Source organism: Phalacrocorax carbo, chromosome 1, assembly GCF_963921805.1.
Source record: "Phalacrocorax carbo chromosome 1, bPhaCar2.1, whole genome shotgun sequence".
Taxonomy (NCBI): domain Eukaryota; kingdom Metazoa; phylum Chordata; class Aves; order Suliformes; family Phalacrocoracidae; genus Phalacrocorax; species Phalacrocorax carbo.
In genome coordinates, this window is record NC_087513.1 from 66,927,958 (window position 1) to 66,948,438 (window position 20,481).

The window sequence follows — 20,481 nt, forward strand, 5'->3', positions numbered from 1 at the left end:
TTATGGATACCATAAAATGTTTCTTGCTTAACTCTAAATTTCTGCAAATGTAAAACCAAATCAGAAAGTAAAAGCTTGTCTAAAAATTGCATGTTGGAGGTCAACCTGAGCTTTCAGAATATCTGGTTTAGCAGTTGGCACTACTCTTTAAATATCATTAAAGACTTGCTACTATTTGGTCTGCCTTTCTGCATTTGATCAGTTGAAACAAATTAACATCCTTTCTCTAGAATCCATTATGGAGCTTATGAAGTCTGAAATACAGCCACAGGAGGTAAGATACTCCACCACTAATTGCTTTCCTTTAGTATTGTGATTTACCAGAAACATAACTGCACTTCTGCAGCCCTTTTAACTTAAAAAGGGAGTCTGAACAGCAACTTAGGTGTTGCTTTATGTAGGAAGCATTAAAGGCTGGTTGCATTTCTGTTTCTAACCCCAAATTCATAGCTTCTCTGGGGTATTTTGGGATAAATGGGGCAGGATTACATGAAGCAGTATAGTACTTTAATGCTCTGGCACTTTCCTGAATAAACCGAAGCATCAGCCTTTAGAATGGAAACACACTGATTTTTTTTTTTTGTGTACTACAGGATAGAGAAAATATACATCTACTAAAGCTGTCTCTGAAGGATAAGTTTATTCAAGTAGACTTGATGTTGGTGGGGTTGAGAATGATGTAGGCCTTGCTCTGATTTGACAGAAAAGTAGGGATCCCAAGACAGACTTGTGGGGACAGGGGTGTGTAGATCTGTTTCAACAGCCCTTCAGACTTGAGTGAAATATTCAAGCTTCAACTGGCAGTAGCATAAAAACAATTAGACTTGGTCCAAAAGATGGGGAGGGGTGTCCTTTTGTAAGTGAAAATTATGGTTCTTAAAATGCTGAATCCCTATTTCCCAGGTACCCCGCTAAAGGGTGTAGTGTAGATCAAGTTTTTGTAACCTACTGGTAACACTGTTACCTGACTCTAAAGCTTTTCTGGTGACTTATCAGGAAAAATCTCAGCCACTGAGCCTTGCACATTCTTTGCTTCATATTTACTTCCTGTTTATGACAAAGTAGTAACTTGGGAAAACTTTAGGACATCTCCATTGAACTCTCAGACTTACTGACAGTAAACACAGCCTGGAGCTGAAGTCCAGTGGTACTAAAACTGAGAATCTGGTGGCTTCTTAGTATTTAAACTCCATTAAGAACGATGGTTATCCTTGGTTACTGGAGTTTGAAAGGGTCAAAAATTTTGGGGGAGATGGTGCCGCTACACTTAGCGGAATGTCTGCTAATACAGTACCATAGCATTTTAGATGCTTAGGGGGAGAGGTGCCTTTATAAAAATCATAATTGACCTTGATATTGTCACTGCCTAGGAACATAGTGAGCACTGAGGATAAGGGTAATAGATTCACTCAGCTCAAGTATGTTTCACTTGTGCTGTTCAGGACTGTTTCATGCTTCTCTGTGGCATGCCAAGCAAAGCTAGTCTGCAGTGTTGTAGGGTAAAGCTGCCCACGTAGTTTTTGTGGCTAGTGTGTAAACTGTTTACGTTCTGCTTCTAGTGAGATACTTTCAGTAGCTGCGTGACCTAACTTATCTGACCTGAACTGTAGTGGCAAAATGTTTTCTTGGGAGCCATTAAGTTTCTTTGGTCTATATAGTTTCTCAACAGGCGTTATTTGCCTGAAGCAGAATACTCTGTCAAGAAGAAGCCAGAAGAGCCCAAATCTTGGGAAGCTGAGTGTACTAGAAAGCAAGAACCTCCAAAGTCCTGGGAAATGCTTGTTGATGTTGAAGAGCAGGAACAGAAGCAGAAAAGAGAAACCTTAAAGCCTTGGGAAGCTCGTGTTAGGCAGCAAGAACCAAAAAGACCAGATTCTCCAAAGCCTTGGGAAGCTCGTGTTAAAGAGGAGGAACAGAAGCGTGAGTCTACAAAGCCCTGGGAGACCCGTGCTGAGGAGGAAGAACAGAAGAAGCAAGAAGCTCCAAAGGCCTGGGTAGCACGTGTCCGAGAGGAGCAGGAGTCCCCCAAACCTTGGGTAGCAAAGGTTAGGGAAGAGCAGGACCAGAAGAAACAGGAATCACCTAAGCCATGGGTAGCAAAAGTTAGGGAAGAGCAGGAACAGAAAAAGCAGGAGTCCCCGAAACCTTGGGTAACAAAGGTTAAGGAAGAACCAGAACAAAAGCAGGAATCTCCAAAACCTTGGGTAACCCAGACTAGGGAGCAACCAGAACAAAAGAAGCCAGAGCCTGTGAAGTCATGGGAAATGCCTGTTAGGGAAGAGCCAGAGCAAAAGAAGCAGGAGCCTGTGAAGGCTTGGGCTGCACATGTTAGGGAGGAGCCAGAACAAAAGAAGCAGGAGACTCGAGAGGCTTGGGAAAAAGCTGACAGGCAGCAGCAAGTCTCATCACAGCAGTTACAGAACCCTCCGAAGCCCTGGGGAGCTGCAAGTGTTGGGCCAAAGGAGCAGATGGGGCCAAAGAAGTTTGATATGGAACCCAAAGAAGTGAGTTGGCATATGTAGTATTACCTGTCATAAGCTTTCCACGCTAGTGTATTGGACTAAAGCTACCTGCTAGAAGAGGCTTTATAACATGCATTTTGTAGACCTCTATTTAGACTCCTATTTTATTCTTTCTTGGGGGAAATAATTCTGGCAATTAAAGTTTATATGTGAATAGCAAGATGGTCTGCTTTGCTTTTTACATCAACACAGTATTGCTGTGATTGAGCCTTGAATAACTGCTTTAGGCATAAGACAGAAGAATTAACCTAGTTTGTCCCCAGCTATTGGCTCTGTCCACTGTTAACAGTACAAAAAGCAGGTATGACTCATTGAGGGTTCAAATACTTTGTGTGTGGCTGCACACAAATAGCACTTTAGTAATTTTTTTAGGCTTTTGATTAAAATAGCTGCCGATTCAAGAGAGATCTAACATCTAGATCAAGCAATACCAACTGCACGGGGACTTAAATATGTATTTTCAGATGAATGCATAAGCCATACAGCTGTCCTGGAGAGTCTAGCAATTGCATAGTTTATTGTAGAAATATAAAATGGAAGTTATTGCAGTGCTTACAGCTGAGCAGGCTGCTAGCCTCTGGTTACATTACTTTTTCTCACCTGTGCTTGGGTAGTAACAAATCTGATACTGTGAAAATAGCTAAGATGGTAGGCAGAGCAGAGTTCAATTATGTCATTAAGAGCAGTGTTTAATTTAGAGTTAGACTTTTGTCTTTTGTACACAATGTTGTTAGCACTACGACCTTGTTTCTCCAAGAAAGGAGAAGTCAATTCATTCCATATTACTCATAGCAAATGATTAAGCTTAAATTTTGTCAGTAGACTTGGCATAACTGAAAATTTTTTGTGCCTAGAGGCGGGAGCGCAAACTGAAGGTTGAACATGAAATTAAAAGAGTAGGTAACATGCAGCACTGGGTAACAAAATGGGATTAAGGTGTTCTAACTTGATTCATCTTTACACTCAAGCTGAGTAGAATGTTGCATCCACTGGTGGTGGTGGTACAAGTACAAAACCTGGTTGCCTCACAGTAAGTAGCTCTGAGCACAAGTAGGTGTTGTGCACCCAACTACACATAGTATTACTGTAACTGAAACATCATGTACTGGAATAGTCTCAAGCACTTCAAGGTGCCTTGGAATTTCTGGTGTCAGATTAACTTGAAGCTTGAAGGCAAGATGCTTCCTAATGAGATGGGGCTTTTATTTTTGTGTAGGATGGAAAGATGGATGGCTTAAGTGGTGGACAAAACTTAGATGCAGTAAGGAAAAAGGAGGGTCTCCAGTCAGTTGGAGAAACTTGCAAACAGCCTAGAAATCTTCAGAGTAATGTGCAGGTGTGTGTGTCAGACTAAACTAAACTGAATGTTGGAATGTAAGCTTGCTTAAGCTGGATTCCTGAAATAAGTATACAAAGTGTATTTTTAAAGTATTCAAACTTTGATTTACATAGCAGACCATAGTGAAACACCAGCTGGCTCTATTTCTGCTTAGTAGCTGTTGACAAACCCTAATATCAAAAGTATATTGAATGACTAAAAATAGTGTACTGTCAACCTAGCTAGCTTCCATAACCACTTTTAAAAAAAGGTCTTAATTTGATTTGAGATGCATATAAAGAAAAATTAAAATTATATTTTAAACTTACTAGATAATGAAACTTGCCTTGCCTTTCTTTATATGAAGAAAGAAGAGGCAATGCAATGCTATAGCTGGATCCACTTCACTCCCAGGGGGAACCTATAAATGACCGTGTGCAAGGATCTGGGCATGGTAGATAAAATGTGTATGTCACTGCTGCTTTCTGGAGCTGAAATTAACCTTTCTTTACTCCCTGAAATACCTGTTAGAGCTCTGAGACTTTTTCAATAAATAGCTTGGTCCTAAGATCTTAAAATATGCTTATTTAACTTATGGTACTATAAGGTGCAATACCTAAGTTGGGCCTAAGGCAGCAGTGAGCTGATGTGCAAGCCTGTTAAAACTGCTACTGTATGTAAATGTTTGTGCAACCTGTGGACTAGCAAATGTGGTTAGAGCTGACTTTGTGGCCTGCTATGTGAAAGCAAAACAGTTTGGCTTTTGCTGTCATCCAGTGCCATTTAATTAATAACTGCTGTGAATGCTGCTCTGAGTAGAAAACAAATGCTAATTGTATATCTACATGGCACCAGCTGGTGATCACTGTTGTGATTACAGCTTAGGTATCACTGCTCCAGCTCATTTAGTACTCCATGGCTAACAAACCTGAATTGGAATTGAGGTCGTGTGTAATAGGATGGAGTATTACAAGTATATGAGCTGGTTGAAATGTGTGTTAGTGTTATGTATAAGTAGACCTTCAGTCTCTTAAAAAAAAACCAAGCTTTACTAGGAGTACCTAGTATATTGGCACTTTGACTAGTAAAACTCCAGAGTGGTCAGTGTGCCTTTACATTGGTTTATTTGCAATGGTTAACTGATCCTAAAACAAATTCTAGGTTTTTCAACTGCATTTCTAGTTAGTTCTCTGGATATGTCAAAACAGTTTTTGCTGAGTGTATAAGTAGTGTTGTGTTTCAGAAACATTCAGAAACATTGTTATGACAAATTAGACCCTGGACTTGTTGGTGCTCTGTAAAACTAACCAAATGTTGCTTGAACCACCAGTGTTAAGTGATCTCGGCATCTGTAAATTTGGTGTGAGCTGGCCTAGCAGGTCAGAATCTACTAAACTCAATCTGCTCCCAGCTTGTAATGACTTCTAGAAACAGCATTTAACTGTAGGCTAGAAAGAAAACTTGGTTTAAAACCATCTTAAGGATGTCAGGTACCTCCTGTGTTTCTTTGTGAAACTCACTAAACCCTGCAAGCTTCTTCCCTGTGCATGCTATTGGAATTTCTGCAAATGCTAGTGATCAGTTTCAGGTAACTATTGAAAAGGAAATGCAAGAGTGTATTTGGGCTTTTTGTCCTAAAACTGGATAAAGAGCATTTCATCAACTTGTTTTTAATTTAGTGTGACAAGTCAATGTCATGACATTATATGGCAGAAATGTATGTCTTCTAATGACTTTATACAAATACTCAACTATACTGCCATACAGTGTATGCAAGTAGTAACCTCCTATTAAAAGACAAATGTTTGTACAGTAGGAAAATAAAGGCTTTCATGTGTTCCTCTGTCTCTCAACATTTCAGCCATTTGAAGTAATGAAACTACTTAATGTCTTCAGATTTGCCTCTAGCTGTGTAGATAAACATAAGAACAATAAAGCTTTACAGAATTACTAAAAAACTTCAAAATATGATTTTTTTTAAATTTACAGTTTTAAAACAAGCCTACCTCTTCGTCAAGCTGCTTTCCAAAGATGTGTTAGACTATCTAGACAGTCTAATATTATTGTCACTCTGAATAACAGGGCTTCTGCTATTTAAGGTGTTCACTATCATGACTTTTCTGATACCTTAGACTTGCCTATTCTCTCATGAATTTCCCTCTTCCAAAGTGAAGTGAGAACCAGTTGTGATGAACTGTAAAGAGACCATCTGAAACAGTCAAGGAGTTAAGGCCCTGCAGAGGTCCTTATTTAGGTACAAGGTTAGGCTCCTATGTGGGAACACAAGTGTATTTTTCATGCCAAACTTTGAAAAGTTTAATGTAATATTTTCTGCAGGAGCTGGTGCAGTAAGAGTACCTGGCTCATTAGTGGAAGCACTTTGGTCTAATCCTGAGCAACCTACTTCTAAGGCATCTCCTAGGTGCAGTTTCTTCAAAATGTTTGGAAATGCCATCCTAATAAGATCTGTATTCACTAACAGGGGCTCTACTGTGAGGAAGCATGTGTCAAACCTTGAGTGACACAGCTTTTACTTTTAAGTTTGTTCTGGCCTTCAACTTAGATATGTGGGTTTCCTTAGATGGTGGTGTGAATTTTGCATTAAATCCAGGCAACTTCTGTAATTTGACTGTACAAAGCTGAATGAAGTGAATTAATTCTGTGGCTTAACTAGTTAACTAGTGGCAACAGTAAGCTGATATTTTTTTTAACAAAGTGAAAGCTTGATTCAGCAAATATCAATTACAGCACAGAATTCCTTGGCCCATGGTGTCTGACACTTACAGTTTGCTCTGGAAGTATATTGGGTAAGGCAGCTTGTCTTGCTTCCTGTATTAGATTTAATATCTCTTCTCCTTATTAGGTGCCTAAACCTGTCCATCAGTCTGCTGCAGAGTTTTGCTCTACTTCAACTCTTCCAAAAGATCCAGTATTGAGAAGGGAAAAACTTCAGGACCTGATGACTCAGATACAAGGGACGTACAACTTCATGCAAGTATGTTTTTCTCTGCTGTTGTAGCACAAAGCTCCAACTCCTACCGAGTTAGGGAAAACTGTGCTGACAATGTGTGTTTGCACTGAATGAAGGAATCTAGCTCTAACTAGCTAACAGCACCTTGTCAAATGAGAATGTTTCATTTGTATCTTAGAGTTTAATTTTTTCTGTCAACTGATGATTTTTTTTTTCAAAAGGAGTCCATTCTGGATTTTGATAAAGCTTCACCAAGTGCCATTGGTTCATCCCAACCACCTTCAGTTACTCCAAGTAGTCCCGTAGGTAGGTAATGCTGTAAGTGTAAATTGTATGTATCTTTTGCAAACACTAACAGGGTTTGCTTGGGCTGTAGATCAATAGGTGTGGTGAAAGCAGCTCGTCTTGTTATAAAGAATGCCAATGGCTGGCTTTAAAAAAAGGCAGCTTGAGCCACTTAACCTGCTTATTTGTTGCTGGAGGTGGCTTGAGTTGGTGCATCTGCTTAGAAATAGAATGCTTGTATAATCACTGACTGCCATGTGCATCTGAACCCAGCTGCAGAACTGATGTGCTGTATCTCTGTAACAAACTTGTCTAGAGGTGGTATATATAGACAGAAGCTGTGAATGCAGAGCAGTTATCTAGCTACACTTGGAAAACTGAAACTTTCTATAATGGGCCATGTCAAGAAACAGTTTGGGTGGCTCTTGGGCTATAAAACACAATTACCCAGTTTAATAAATATTTAAGTGCTGCTTTTAACCTGTAAAGTGGGTATCTCTATTGTGGTATAAATATTTTTCACTGACATTACCTGTCCTCTTTTACAAAAAAGAAACTGAAGTTTTCAATTTGGTGTAGCTTACTGATGCGAAGTCTAAATATTTGCAGTGCATACACTAAAAAATAGTGTGCATCTTCATACACCAAGTGTTTTCAAAAAGTAGAACTGAACACTGAAACTATATGTAGTGTTTGAATTTAAAAGTAAATGTTGCTTAAAGCATTCTTTTTTCCAGCTTCAAAAGAACAGAAACTGCCAAGTCAGAGTGATTTTCTTCAACAGCCCCTTCAAGTAAGTTGAAGTTAAGACTGCCCTGAAGAGGCAGGGCTGTAGCCCAGGAATGATATAGAGGTTATTCACTAGAATTAGTGTTTTAATTGTTTTTCTCTTTGTCAGTAGCTTTGTAACATTTCATATAACTTACAGCTTGCAAGTCTAAGATTACTTCAATGCTGACAAAGTTGGCTGCTCTGGTGCTTGAAAAGCAGCAACAAACATTTGAATTTTCTTGAAGTAAAACAGTGTGTTGAAGGCATGCTGAAATAGTTTGAATATTTAACTCACAGATTCAAGTAATAGCCAGTAATTGTGTGCAGGAGAACATGCTGCTTCTTTACTAGGTAGTGCATGTCTTCATCTTTGAGATCCTCACTTATGCTAAAGATAGTGTCTCAAGCTCTGGCAGCCATGGTTAAGTGAACCTTAAATTCACTTACCGTGCCTGCATGTCTTGCTACTTTGGCTTTGGTTTTCTTGCCACTAACAAGAATTCCTAGGAAACTTGGACTAAGTGGTCAAAGCACTTGGGCTTCTGCTTCATCTGAAGTTTGCTTGGAAAAGCCCAGAGTGAGTTTCAGTGAAACCAAATGTTTAAGATAATCTTTCAAAACCTTATTTCAGTTTTCTCTTCTTGCCAGGCTGCTGCTGCTGCTTCTTCATCCATGACGCTGCATGGTTCAAATACTTCCCTAGCATCTGCTGATCAGACTCTTTCTGGCTCTGAAACTGAGGACTTGGTGACACCACAGGTAATATATCCTGGGGTTCTCTGGCATTCAAAGATTTGTGCGATAGCCATCCCTAACAGAAAGCTGTGGTGGGGCCTCTCCTGAATAACTATTTTTGAACAACATACAGGGATAGAATGCAAATAGCAGCAATATTATAGTCTATGTTCTGGAATACTTAAAGATGGTTGAAAAAGTCTTCCTAATACTGCATGAATGCAAGGTGAACAGTCTCTTGAGATGGGAAGGGTGTGGGATGAAAGTGGGCTAGAAAGTGTTGTGCATATTCTTGTGGGAACATAGGAGCAGCATAAATATTTGCTTTGGTTACAGTGTAGAATATTCCCTCTAATGAAAATATAGAGGATGCATTGATTGGGACGGATATTGTCATGAAACAGCAGACTTCTGTGTAAGCTGAAGACTGAGATGTGTTCTCTTGAGTGCTAACGGAAGAAATGCTGGGAATCTGACTTTGTGATGTTAAGCCAAGGCCTCAAACTTTGTTTTAATTTTATTTATGTGCAGTTAAATCTTTGACTAGCATTCAAATATTCTTTAGAGCTCAAAATAGTGTTTAAATTTATGCAGATGACTGTCTTAAAGATCTCATTAAGTGTTCCTGTGTTCAGAAACACAGCTGGGTCTTACCTGTTGGACTCTCTAATACAGTGCGTGAAGATTATAATGGGGAATTGTAATGCTTTTTTGCTGATGTACTTGCTATCACTATATTGCACACGTGTCACTTTACTCCTTAATATACTGTGCTGTTGAATATAACAGTCTTGACAGGGATGTTACAGTCTTGCTGCCTCTTGAATCAGCAGTTTTGGCCTGGTTCTTGGCACCTGCTCTTGCTTCTACAGTGTCATAACACTTCTTGTGCTGACAAGGATTATATAATTTTGCTGTGTAATATGCATCCAAAAGACATTACAGTACAGCATAAGTGGAACATCTGATTTAGTAGAATGTTCTGAGGCTTTTTGCGAACTTACTGTTTGGAATTAGGGTTGCTTGTGCCCCATTTCTCTCTAGTCCCTTAGGCTTGAAGTGTGGTGTCTTTTCCAGTCCTGCTTTTCATGGAAAGCAGTAGATAAGCTTTGTTTGGTTCCAGCACAACCAAGGAATACACTCCATGGTGAGTGTGCTCTTCTGGTATGCCAGTGCAGTTCTGTCTGTGCCTGTGATGGTGAGAATGGGACTGGTAGTCTTTAGTCCTAGGCTGTGTATCTAAGTATAAGCAACTCCTAAGCTTAGTATTACAAGCATGAGCAAACTATAGAACACACAGGTTTTGCAAAAGCAAACCAAAGTTTGCCTCTGAAGCCTCGTTTGACAGAGTTTACCGGAAGTTTAACATCAGACATGTCTTTCCATTTAATCCAATGAGATGGGTGTGTATCACAGACTTGATAGTAAATAACTGCTTGAAGCAATCTACAGTTCTTAAAATTATCTGACTTTGCGGGGTTATTGTACAACCCATTGTGTAAGAACAGTAACCTAAGGCTGAAACTCTAAAGCTAATTACTTGAAGCTTTTGGTTAAGATGACTATTTAGTACATTTACTTTGGACTTAATGCTTGTCATAGTTTTTCAATAGCCTCTTGTTTCAGCCTGCTGTTTCATAGCTCTACCAGAACCTCCTGCTTTCTGCAATACTTCATATAATAGCAGGTGCATGTATGGCTTCTTCTAGGCATCAGCACCGCTTTCTCAAGATACTGAGAAATATACTTCCCAGCCACTGTATCAGACAAGTTCACGTATTTCTGAGCCACTGATAACTAAAAAGATTGAAATTGCCCAGGTGAGCTATCACAAATGGGTAAGGTAAATATATTGGTTGCTGAAATGTGTCTAGAGCCTTGCATTCCTTTTGACTTCTGATTCCTATAAATATTGGTATTCTAAATCAACACTTCATTTTGCCATTTGCACAGATGAGACTTAATGCTGGTTAATACTTTGTCTGGGCTACTCAGCATTGTTTCTAATCGGAAACATAACTGATTAAGTTGGGAGGGGAAAAAACCAAATCCCCTAAACTTCCTGAGTTCCTCTGGAAAAGAGAAATCACTTTTAATATCAGCCAGAGAATCACCTTCCAATAAATGGAACAGAAGGCATTCTGTTTCCTTAGTGGTAGGGAAAATACCTAATTCCTCTTTATTGTGAAATTTTTACAATGAGTGGTATGTATAGTAGCTCATAGGCACATTTCACTTAATCAGCAGAGACTGCAATAGAAGTACTGTTTGCTGAGGATGCACAGCAAGATTTGAAATTGTAAGCAAAAGCTATTTTGTAGCGCTATGTCCAAATGTCGTCCTGTAGAAACTGCTGACTTCTGTCAGTCTAGGCTTTAGAACAAATTAACTGCTTCTGTTACTGCCTGATAACTATCAAGTGACCTTTCATTACATTTGTTCTTCCCTCAGGCAACTATTCCTCTCCCAAGTGAGCCACAGGCACCGTTGCCTACTTCAAGCACCTCCATGTCGTCAGTACCACCAGCGCAAAGCTTTCAGGCTCCTCCAGCAAGTAGCAGTTCTGTCACAATAACAGCAGCTCCCTTTCAGGCTATGCAGACTGTAAGTATGCAACTTGAGGCCCCAGAAGAATAACTGACAATAATGCGAACAACTTTGCCCTAATACTGGGGAACTGGCTCCTCTTGATATAGAAGAGAACCTGATAGATCATTTTGATGTTTTAATGTTAAAAACCTAGATTAGAACTCTGCTTCTCCAATGCCTTCAAAACTTAAAACAGATAATCTGAGAACAGAGGTCCTGGTTTTGCTTTGTATAGTCCCAAAACCTAATACTGGGATATCTTAGAAGCCTCAAGGAACTAAGAGTGAAAAGTCAGACATGAATCAACAGACTTATAGCTGTACCCCAAGGTAAAGTTGACTCTAAGCTGGTCATATGCCTAGATTTCAAATAACGAAGACTGCAGAGGAGAGAAGGAATCTTGAAGTACATAGCTGTTAGGACTAAAAGCATTCTGAAGCCTGAACCAGTCTTGTTGCTTTTTAGTGTTTGCTGTAGTGGAGTAAAACTCAGTCCACTAGAATCATGGAAAATGTGTCCTTGACAAAGACTGGTGTAGCTCATTATCCTACCTTGTTAACAAGTCGTCAATATAGATGTGTAGGGAGCAGTCTGCACAGACTGAGTGGTGGTTCTTGTAAATAGATACTATTTTTTAAGGCTGTTCATTACTAATGGTCTGCAATGTTACTAATGTTGCTACTGTCTGGTAATCTGCAGTGCAAGCTTAGAGGGTCTCAGAGGAAAGGTCTCCATCTAGTTTTTAGTATTCCCTTCCCTGTACTTGGTCATATTTACTCCTCTGATACCTTCTTCAGAAGATGCTGGAAACTTTCATTTAATGTTTCTGCTCAAAAGCAAGCTTAGGAAAGAGGTCACTGAGATTCTCCAAAGGCGTTGTTCATTTCAACAAATGTACCAGTGCAGTTCTACAATTTGCTGAACAGTCTACATCTTGCAGTATTGAGACCTACTTAGTAGGATTTGGTGGAAGAAGGTAGCTAATAGCCTTCCAAAGCACAGGAATTAATGACTAAAATATCTATGACATCCTGGTTTGGTCTGTAATAAATCACTACTGTTATTTTTTTCCTTTGTTTTCTGTATTTGGAAAAGTTCAAGTAGAACCTTCCTCAAAGGTACAGAATTCTAATATGCCTTACAAGTGGTGGTAGGAGGTAGTTCTTTCTAAGCCAGATTATTTAAATTATGCAAAGTGACTAGGTGGTGGTTTTTTCACAGAAGTGGAGAAATAGCGGCATGTTATGCAAGGAATCCAGAGTCTTTCTGGGAACCCAGTCTGAGATAAACATTTGTCATGATATCAATATAGAGTCTTGGCTCAGTCATTCTGATCATATCTGAGCCTAGTGCCTGTGTTCAGAGTGCTTTTGATCATAATGATACTACTGAAAGTTCACTTGAATTAATACTGTGGTGTTTTCAGAGATGTTAAATGTTCTGAGATTTTGTATTTTTTGGATCAAACTGGCAAGCATCTGTCACTATTGCTAGAATGTTAATTCCTCTTATAGTGGTAGCAATCTTTAACTCTGCAGTGTAGGGTTTTCTTCTTCCCTGTATTGCTTAGATTCTCATTGCTGCCAGGAAAACACAGCCATTGGATTTCAGTAGACAGCCAGGAGTCAGATGGTTCCTTGCCAAATAGTGGTAGTAGAGTGACAGTAATGGAAGCATCTGATTACATGTCCTCAGATGTCTGAGCATCCTGTTGCTGCCATTGTACTCATGGAAGCTTAAGGGCAGATCCTGCCTGTAGCCCTAGTTTTTATTAGAATTCCACTGGTAACCCTCACTGTAGGAAAAAGTAGGCCACTTCCTACAAATACTTCAGGATGTGTGTGTTGACAGCCTGACAGCACAGCATCCTCAAGTTTCTTCTAGAAAGAGGATTGCTTTGGATCACTTTGATCAGTTCATCTGGTAAAATTAACACAAGTTCAGGTGTTGGGTTTATTTTATAATTGTTCAAAATTTATACTCAACACTTAAGTATCGAGGTGTTTCTGTGCTGGCTTCCATTTAGAGGCAGCACTTGGTTTCTTGACCCTGGAAAAAGTGTTCACTTCCTGTTTTAATTTTAGAGGCTTCTGCAAATGACAAGAATTATCAAGCTGTGAAGCTGTTCCTTGTATCTAGCTGTAGTTTTGCCCTGGTCTATCTTAAGACTGTTTTAGTCTTGGAAAATTCAGATATGCCTCGACTCAGTAGCAGTACTGCTGACAGCTCTTTATGTGAAATTTAGATCCTCTTACTCAAAATAGACTCCAATTTTGTCTTGATACTAGTCACTTTTGATGGCATCAGTTGTGTTAATTTTGGGTTATTGGCTGAAAGCAATATGGTCACTGGAGTGACTGAACTCTGGCTGATTAGATTTAACTAGCAGCAATGTCTGCACACCACCCTACTGTCCAGGCTATAACATTAAAATTTGAATTACAAGACTGTTACTTAGGTTGCATGTTTACTCTGAAGGAACTTAAAATGAGTAGAAAAGTTGAGGCTCAATTTACCAAAGGGGGTGAAGGCTGTCTAATATGGTATTTGAGCGGATAGTAGTGTTGCATCAGGTTCCAAGACACGTATAAAGACCCAAATTCTTCCCAAGTGTGAATATCTCTTCTTGGTATAGGCTGTCCCAGCTTCAGGTCAAAAGCTGTAGGACAGGCAGTCAATGAATTTAACAGATTTAGCTTATTGTACGGTGGCTGTTCTGTTGATCAAATATGGTAGCTGTGGTCCGTCAAGCTATGTATCTTGGGTAGCAACTACATAAACAGGAGTAAGTTTTTTAAGTTTACTGAGAGGGAAGAGGATGGCTTAAAGAGCATGTTCTTGATTATTTCTAAGAAACAGTTGGTGTTCTAGAAACTGATCTAGGCATATGGATTTAAACTGTGGCAGAGAAGGGTGGTGGCATTAGGCAGAGGCTTTAGCTGGTAGTGTTAAGCACTTGTCTTGAAATACGTTGTAGGTATTTAAAGTGAATGCACCACTGCCTCCACGTAAAGACCAGGAGATTAAAGAGGATTCTTCGTATTCGGCAGGATATAACCAGAGTTTCTCTACAGCAAGTACGCAGACTCCTCCTCAATGTCAACTGCAATCTTCACATGTTGCAGAACAAACCTCTCTTTCACAAGAACCTGTGTCTTCAGGTGAGAACTGTACTTGTATCTGTATTTCAAGTAGTCTTTAAAGATCTTCAGGTTATAGTGGTACTTTAATTCATTAACATGTGCTGTGAGTTCTTTTTACTTAGTGAAATTCTTAAACACTTACGTAGCACCTGTTAACATTAGGGTTACATCAACTCTAATCTAGTTGATTGTATGGTATAGAAACTTAATTTCAAAACTGCTAGCAGCATGAAAAGCTGCTTCAAACTAGTTTTTATACTAGTTGCTTAGACAGTGTCACTTACTGCCTGAATTTTCCAGAAGGTGGGAAATTCAAGTACGCAGTGGTACTTGTCAGTCAGTTGTTTGCTTGGAATTGAAGCAATGATGAAATACCCTTATTTAGGACCATTAACTTGGTCTCTAGTAATAGGCACTAGTGTCATCCAGTGATGGGAGTTGCTGAATACTAAATAAGAAAGTTGGGATAAGTTTTCAGTCTGACCTGAGGAAAACTAAATTTCTGATAAGTGGGGTCTTGAGTTGCCTTATTCAACACAAAACTGACCTGCTTGACATTCAGATACTGTACCAGGTAAATCTATATAGCTGACACTAAATCTGAAATGAAACTAGCCCCTAAATACGCCTGATACAGGTTCCAGGATGAAAGGAAGCTGAAAACTAGGGATCTGGATTTATAAGGCTAATCAAGTTACTCAAGGGCATTGTAGTAGAACTGTTGGTTCTAAGTGAAAATTCTTAATCAGGTGTTACTTGACTTTTTTTCCTAGCATGGTTATTTTCTCGATGCTGCTAACAAGCTTTTTTTGACCTAGGCAACTGAATCTTGTTGAATGCATTAGAGGCTGACACTGACAGCCTGGGCTACCTACACTATGCTTGAACAAGCGTTACACTCTACAGAACAAAGGGGAGGATCCCCACTTATCTGGAGTAATGAAGGGGCACAGGAACAGGATATTCAGAGCAGCTTAATCAGTCTCTGAACTTCCTAATGTTGCCCTTGCTTCTAGGTGTGGTAACTTATTACAGTTATAACAGCTTTTGATTCATCTGTACCTTCTATTTTAAGCAGTGAATTATCAACCTGATGGAGCTGTTCCTGTTAGCAATGGTAGCCTTGCCTTTTACCCAGCACAGACTAATGTTATTCCCAGACCCCCTCAGCCTTACCTTAACAGTCGTGGGTCTGTCAGAGGATCTGCTAGAGGTGGAAGGTCACTGGCTAATTCCTATCGTTCCCCTAGTGGGTACAAAGGTATGTATGTGTCTACTACCACCTAAAAAAAAGTCTAATGTAGTAACACTAGAACAGGATTTAACACGTGATATCAGATTTAGGTTCTATAGGTGAAACCTAAAAGCAAGACTTTAGGAGAGTGAGGCTTTTCTCTGTAGAACTTCAGCAAGTTCATTCTGACTTTTTATTTGTACTTTGGGTGTCAGGTGAACTGGCAGAGTAATTTCACAGCCTTCTGAAATAAAGTAGAAACTTCCACTAATAGGTTGTTAAATTACTGACTTGTATAAACTTTTCTCCTTCCTATTTCATTTACCTTTCTGGACTTTTTACCCCCTTTATTCTTCCTCTTAGCATCTGTCTTGTGAATATTCTGAGCAGGTATTATCTCTTCAGATGTCACTTGCAGTATTTGCCCAAAACAAGATATCCTTTGCTTAGCACTCCTGGCTTTAATATTAGGAGCAGAAACTGGGTCTGGGGGAGAGGTTCTCAGTAGTGGAGAACCCTTCTGGATTAATAACGAACTGAAGGGTTTTAAGAGAAGGGTTGTCTGGTCTCTGCAAATCAGTTGCTATTCTGCTGCTAGCTGAAGTACTATGGAAAGCTTCAGCTGACTCTCAGCAGATACCAGCTGAAGATTGTTGATAGCCAAGATCTGTTCCACTTTGAAGTGGAAGGGCGCTTAGTCTGTGATAGAAGTTTCAGTTACTGAGCTCAGACTGTTCAATGCCTAGTAGGAACACGTACCGGAAAGTGAGTTATGTAGTTTTAACTTACCAGCAGTTAAGGGTTTGGTAGTTTAGTAGCAAAGATATTAAATATTAGAGTACTTAAATGTGTAACAGTCCTAGCTAAGCATCTGTAATAGCAAAAGAAAGCATTTCTTAGTTCTGCTAAATCCTGTCTCTGGATCTAGCAAGTTTCTCAGCTGTTCTGTGAAGTCCCATTAATATCAAACATGCAATTGTTAAGGTCTGGTAATACTTCTGAAGATGTAATTTTGATGCATACACTGGGTAGTTCAGAGTAGCTAATGAAATGCATTCTTTTTAGGAGTAGTGATACTCTGAAATAAGGAAGAGATGTGTAATTCATGACATAATACATGTGATAATTGCCAAAACGAGCTCTAGTTGTATTCTGGACTTGTACTTGTAAACCAAACCATAAATAATATAGAATAATCAACCTTATTTGAACAGGTTTTGATGCCTACAGAGGCTCACCTTCAATAACTAATGGCAGCTATGGCCAGCTGCAGTTCCCGGGTAGAGACTATGCTGGAATGCCATATTCTCAGAGGGTAAGCATTGACTTTGTTTCCAGGAGCCTTCTTGAGCACTGTATGGGAAAATTTTTTGAATACGGTAGCTCTTCATTATCTTAACAGGTGCATTTTTCTTTAAAAGCTAGAGTTTAGTTTTGTTTCCTAGATGAAACCCTTTTTTGGGACAGTAGACAGCAGTTGAAATAGGAACTCGGTTCAGACAGCTAGCATATCTGTATCACAGGCTGATTTTAGTCTGAAGGGAATCTCCAAATACAAACATGTCAAATAAGATGTGGCATAATGAGTCCATTTTACTGTGGATTTTAAAGCTAGTCCTCAATGCCTCTGTAGTATAAAATAAGGAACTCTAAATGGATTACTGGGGGGTGGGGGTGGTGGTGAATCCAAAAAACCAATGTGTAAGAAAGCAAAGGTTCCTGGTGAGAGGAGGGTTTTCAGCTCTGAAATGAAATATATTATTTTGTACAGACTCAGACTTGTAACAGACCTCAGATTTGTGGTAATGCTTAATGAACTGAACAATGTATAGTTCAGAAACTAACTTGCTAGAACTAGCATTGAAATAGCTCTTACTTTTACAATAGCTTGTATGAAATTAAACAGCCTTAGTAGAAGATTTATCTGCATCTTAGTTCTGAACTCATCATTGTCTAGTCTAGAGCTTGAATTGTGCAAATGAAAAAATACTGTATTTGGTAGTCCCACTTGTCTTCAGCTCATAGCAATCTTACTAATACTTATGTTCTTTTTAGGATGTTAATTACCAGCAGTGCTATAAACGAGGTGGGATAACTACTGGCCCTCGAGCAAATTCAAGAGGTAAGGCTAACATCAGGTTTCCAGTGGTATATGTATGTGGTTGGGCATCTGAAGTGAAGTGTTATTGTTAATAGCGAGAAGCAGCATGCTATCATAGATCAAAATTGGTATAAATTAACCAAGATAGGTGAAAGCTTAAGTACTGTTCTTAGACATTCAGCATTGCATAGCAGCAGATTTAATGTCACTTTCAATTTAGTGTCTTCACATGCCAAAGTTTTGACGCAACAGTACCTTACTGAACTTGCTTCACAAATACGCTGACCAGGAAATAAGCACAGGCTGCTTCCCTTGTTGCATTTGGCTTCATCCCTTAATTGTGTGGTCTCCCTGACTCTGGGTGAGCTACCAGATCCCAGAAACTTTAAGATACTATTCTTCATAGAAAATTTTGTTTGGGAATACAGGTTTACTTTGTACTTCCATGCTGAAAGAAATACATAAGACTAGCTGTTTCGGTCCAAACATGAACAGGCATGTGTTTTGAAAAGTTGTAAACAAGATGATTTAATCCTGGAAAATCTGCTGGGGAAAAAAGCTGGACTTGCAGTGCTATAGGTGAAAAGAAAGATGAACAGTAACTACAGATCACTACTTTGAAGAACAAAAGGAAATTATGGCATATCACGGAAACTGTTTTAGGATAAAGCAGGTCTGCTTTGTCAGGACTCATAGAATATACTTCAAAAGAGAATTAAAAGAAATGTGAGATTGTGGCAAGTTAACAGTAGATATCAGTAAGACATCAGTAGCAACTTTAGTTTTGTTTTATATCCTAAGGTATTCCTTTCCAGCGGAAATAATAGCGCCTTTGAAACTTGAAGGTGACTGCTTTAAATTTCTTACATCTGTTAATGTTTTCAAATATCCAAGTTCAAAGGGTCTAGAATGAAAAGATAAACAGCTTCATTTTAGGGAGTGGGGTGCAGCAAGCTTAAAAGCAATTCTAGTTTTTCAAACTTAAAATATTCTAGCATCATAAGTTGATATGACCTACTGAGAATGCAGCTCCAGAAGAACAGAAATGAGGTAGCTTGAAGTGCAAATTCGGGTCTTGATGGTGACTAAATGACTACTTGGGTCTTGGTAATCCTGCCAGTTTTTTCCAGAAATTATTTATCTCAGCTCAGAAGCTAGCACATGCTTTTTTATGGTAATAGATGTATGTGGTAAATACTAAAGCTAAAACTATTCCAAGCTAGTGCCCTCTCTTACTTAAAAGTATGAAAAGTCATTGCTCATAAGTAAATTATGGTCTATCCTGCTGAATGCTGCAAGTGTGGTGAATTTAAACCAGCTTCAAAGTTCTGTTCTCACAGGGGTCCTCTGACAGCTTCCTGTAGCTGAAGGACAAATCTGTTGCAAAGCTTATATGTTTGCTGCTTAAGATTATGCCTGCGGGTTTAAGGGTCTCCTTCTGTTGTAATAATTATGTATCACTGCTAATGATCTTTAACAGCAGGGTGGAGTGATTCCTCTCAGGTGAGCAGTCCAGAACGAGACAATGAAACCTTTAACAGTGGGGACTCTGGACAGGGAGACTCCCGCAGCATCACCCCTGTTGATATGCCAGTGACGAGCCAAGCTGCCACCATACTACCAGTGCATGTCTACCCCCTTCCGCAGCAGATGAGAGTTGCCTTCTCTGCTGCTAGAACATCTAACTTGGCCCCTGGAACTCTTGACCAGCCAATTGTGTTTGATCTGTTGCTGAACAACCTTGGAGAAACTTTTGATATCCAGCTTGGTAGGTTCAACTGTCCAGTGAATGGTACATATGTCTTCATCTTCCACATGCTGAAACTGGCTGTAAATGTTCCCCTGTATGTGAATCTCATGAAGAATGAAGAGGTCCTAGTGTCAGCGTATGCAAATGATGGGGCTCCCGATCATGAAACCGCTAGTAACCATGCGGTCCTGCAGCTGTTCCAGGGAGATCAGATCTGGTTGCGTCTGCATCGTGGAGCCATCTATGGAAGTAGCTGGAAATACTCGACCTTTTCGGGATACCTCCTTTATCAGGACTAAAATCCAGTGCGATGTTTACAAGAGCTGCTCCAAACACCTTGGTGGAGGGGGGTGGGACTAGCTTTGCACTTCTGACTTTATAGAAGATATGTGGTTCCATTATTATTGGGGGAAATGATGGTCCTGTGGTGCAAGGTGAAATCATGGAGTTGGGGTACTGAATCAGCACTAATTTGGCACTTTATCAGTTGTGATGTAGCCTTGCTAGTAAAGCTGTGAATGTATATTGTTTGCACTTACCCTAAACTGTATTAATGTCCAGCTTACTACACTATTGATTGCCTCAAGTATGGGCTATTCACAATGCCTTGTTGTGCCTCAATAAAACAAGTTAATATGCATTTTAGTATTAATCTTGCCAGTGGTCTTTATTTTTTAAAATACATCAGAGTTTATTCCTGATGTGGGGAGTACCTGCATGCTATTACATAGAACTGGTCTTCGAGTTTCAATAATTCAGGGTAAACTGTGTAGTTTAAATGGAATTACTTGTTTGTTCAGTTCTTGCTTGATGCCATTGTCAAGAGTGTGCCCTTGATCAAAACACAGTCAAGATTTAGTTACCTACCTGCTTCCTTACCTGAAAGATCAAGAAGTTAGTGAAATGCTACATACTTCATTAGGACTAATTATTTTAAATTTACATCTGGGCAAAGTCTAGGTTTGTCACATTACCTGTCCTTCAGTAGTCATGTAGTTGAAATTCTTAAACCTCAAAGCAGTCACTGAAGGGCTGGTTCACACTGCTACTTAGCTGCAATAT

At 39.4% G+C, this 20,481-nt stretch overlaps 1 protein-coding gene across 4 annotated transcripts in view; it reads left to right on the forward strand.

Moving 5' to 3' along the window:
- Positions 1-20,067, forward strand: part of CAPRIN2 (caprin family member 2) — a 35,058-nt gene extending 14,991 nt beyond the window's left edge. Inside the window, exons 8-20 of one of the 4 annotated variants that reach the window (XM_064457992.1) lie at positions 231-274; positions 1,659-2,504; positions 6,704-6,835; positions 7,033-7,117; positions 7,834-7,889; positions 8,516-8,626; positions 10,312-10,422; positions 11,054-11,206; positions 14,169-14,352; positions 15,410-15,595; positions 16,783-16,883; positions 17,624-17,690; positions 19,150-20,067. In XM_064457992.1, the coding sequence (XP_064314062.1) occupies positions 231-274; positions 1,659-2,504; positions 6,704-6,835; positions 7,033-7,117; positions 7,834-7,889; positions 8,516-8,626; positions 10,312-10,422; positions 11,054-11,206; positions 14,169-14,352; positions 15,410-15,595; positions 16,783-16,883; positions 17,624-17,690; positions 19,150-19,718 (2,645 nt within the window). In that variant the 3' untranslated portion in view covers positions 19,719-20,067. The remainder of the gene's footprint in view (positions 1-230; positions 275-1,658; positions 2,505-6,703; positions 6,836-7,032; positions 7,118-7,833; positions 7,890-8,515; positions 8,627-10,311; positions 10,423-11,053; positions 11,207-14,168; positions 14,353-15,409; positions 15,596-16,782; positions 16,884-17,623; positions 17,691-19,149) is intronic. The other 3 variants (XM_064458003.1, XM_064458008.1, XM_064458016.1) reach the window with 3 other exon arrangements.
- The last annotated feature ends 414 nt before the right edge of the window (positions 20,068-20,481 follow it).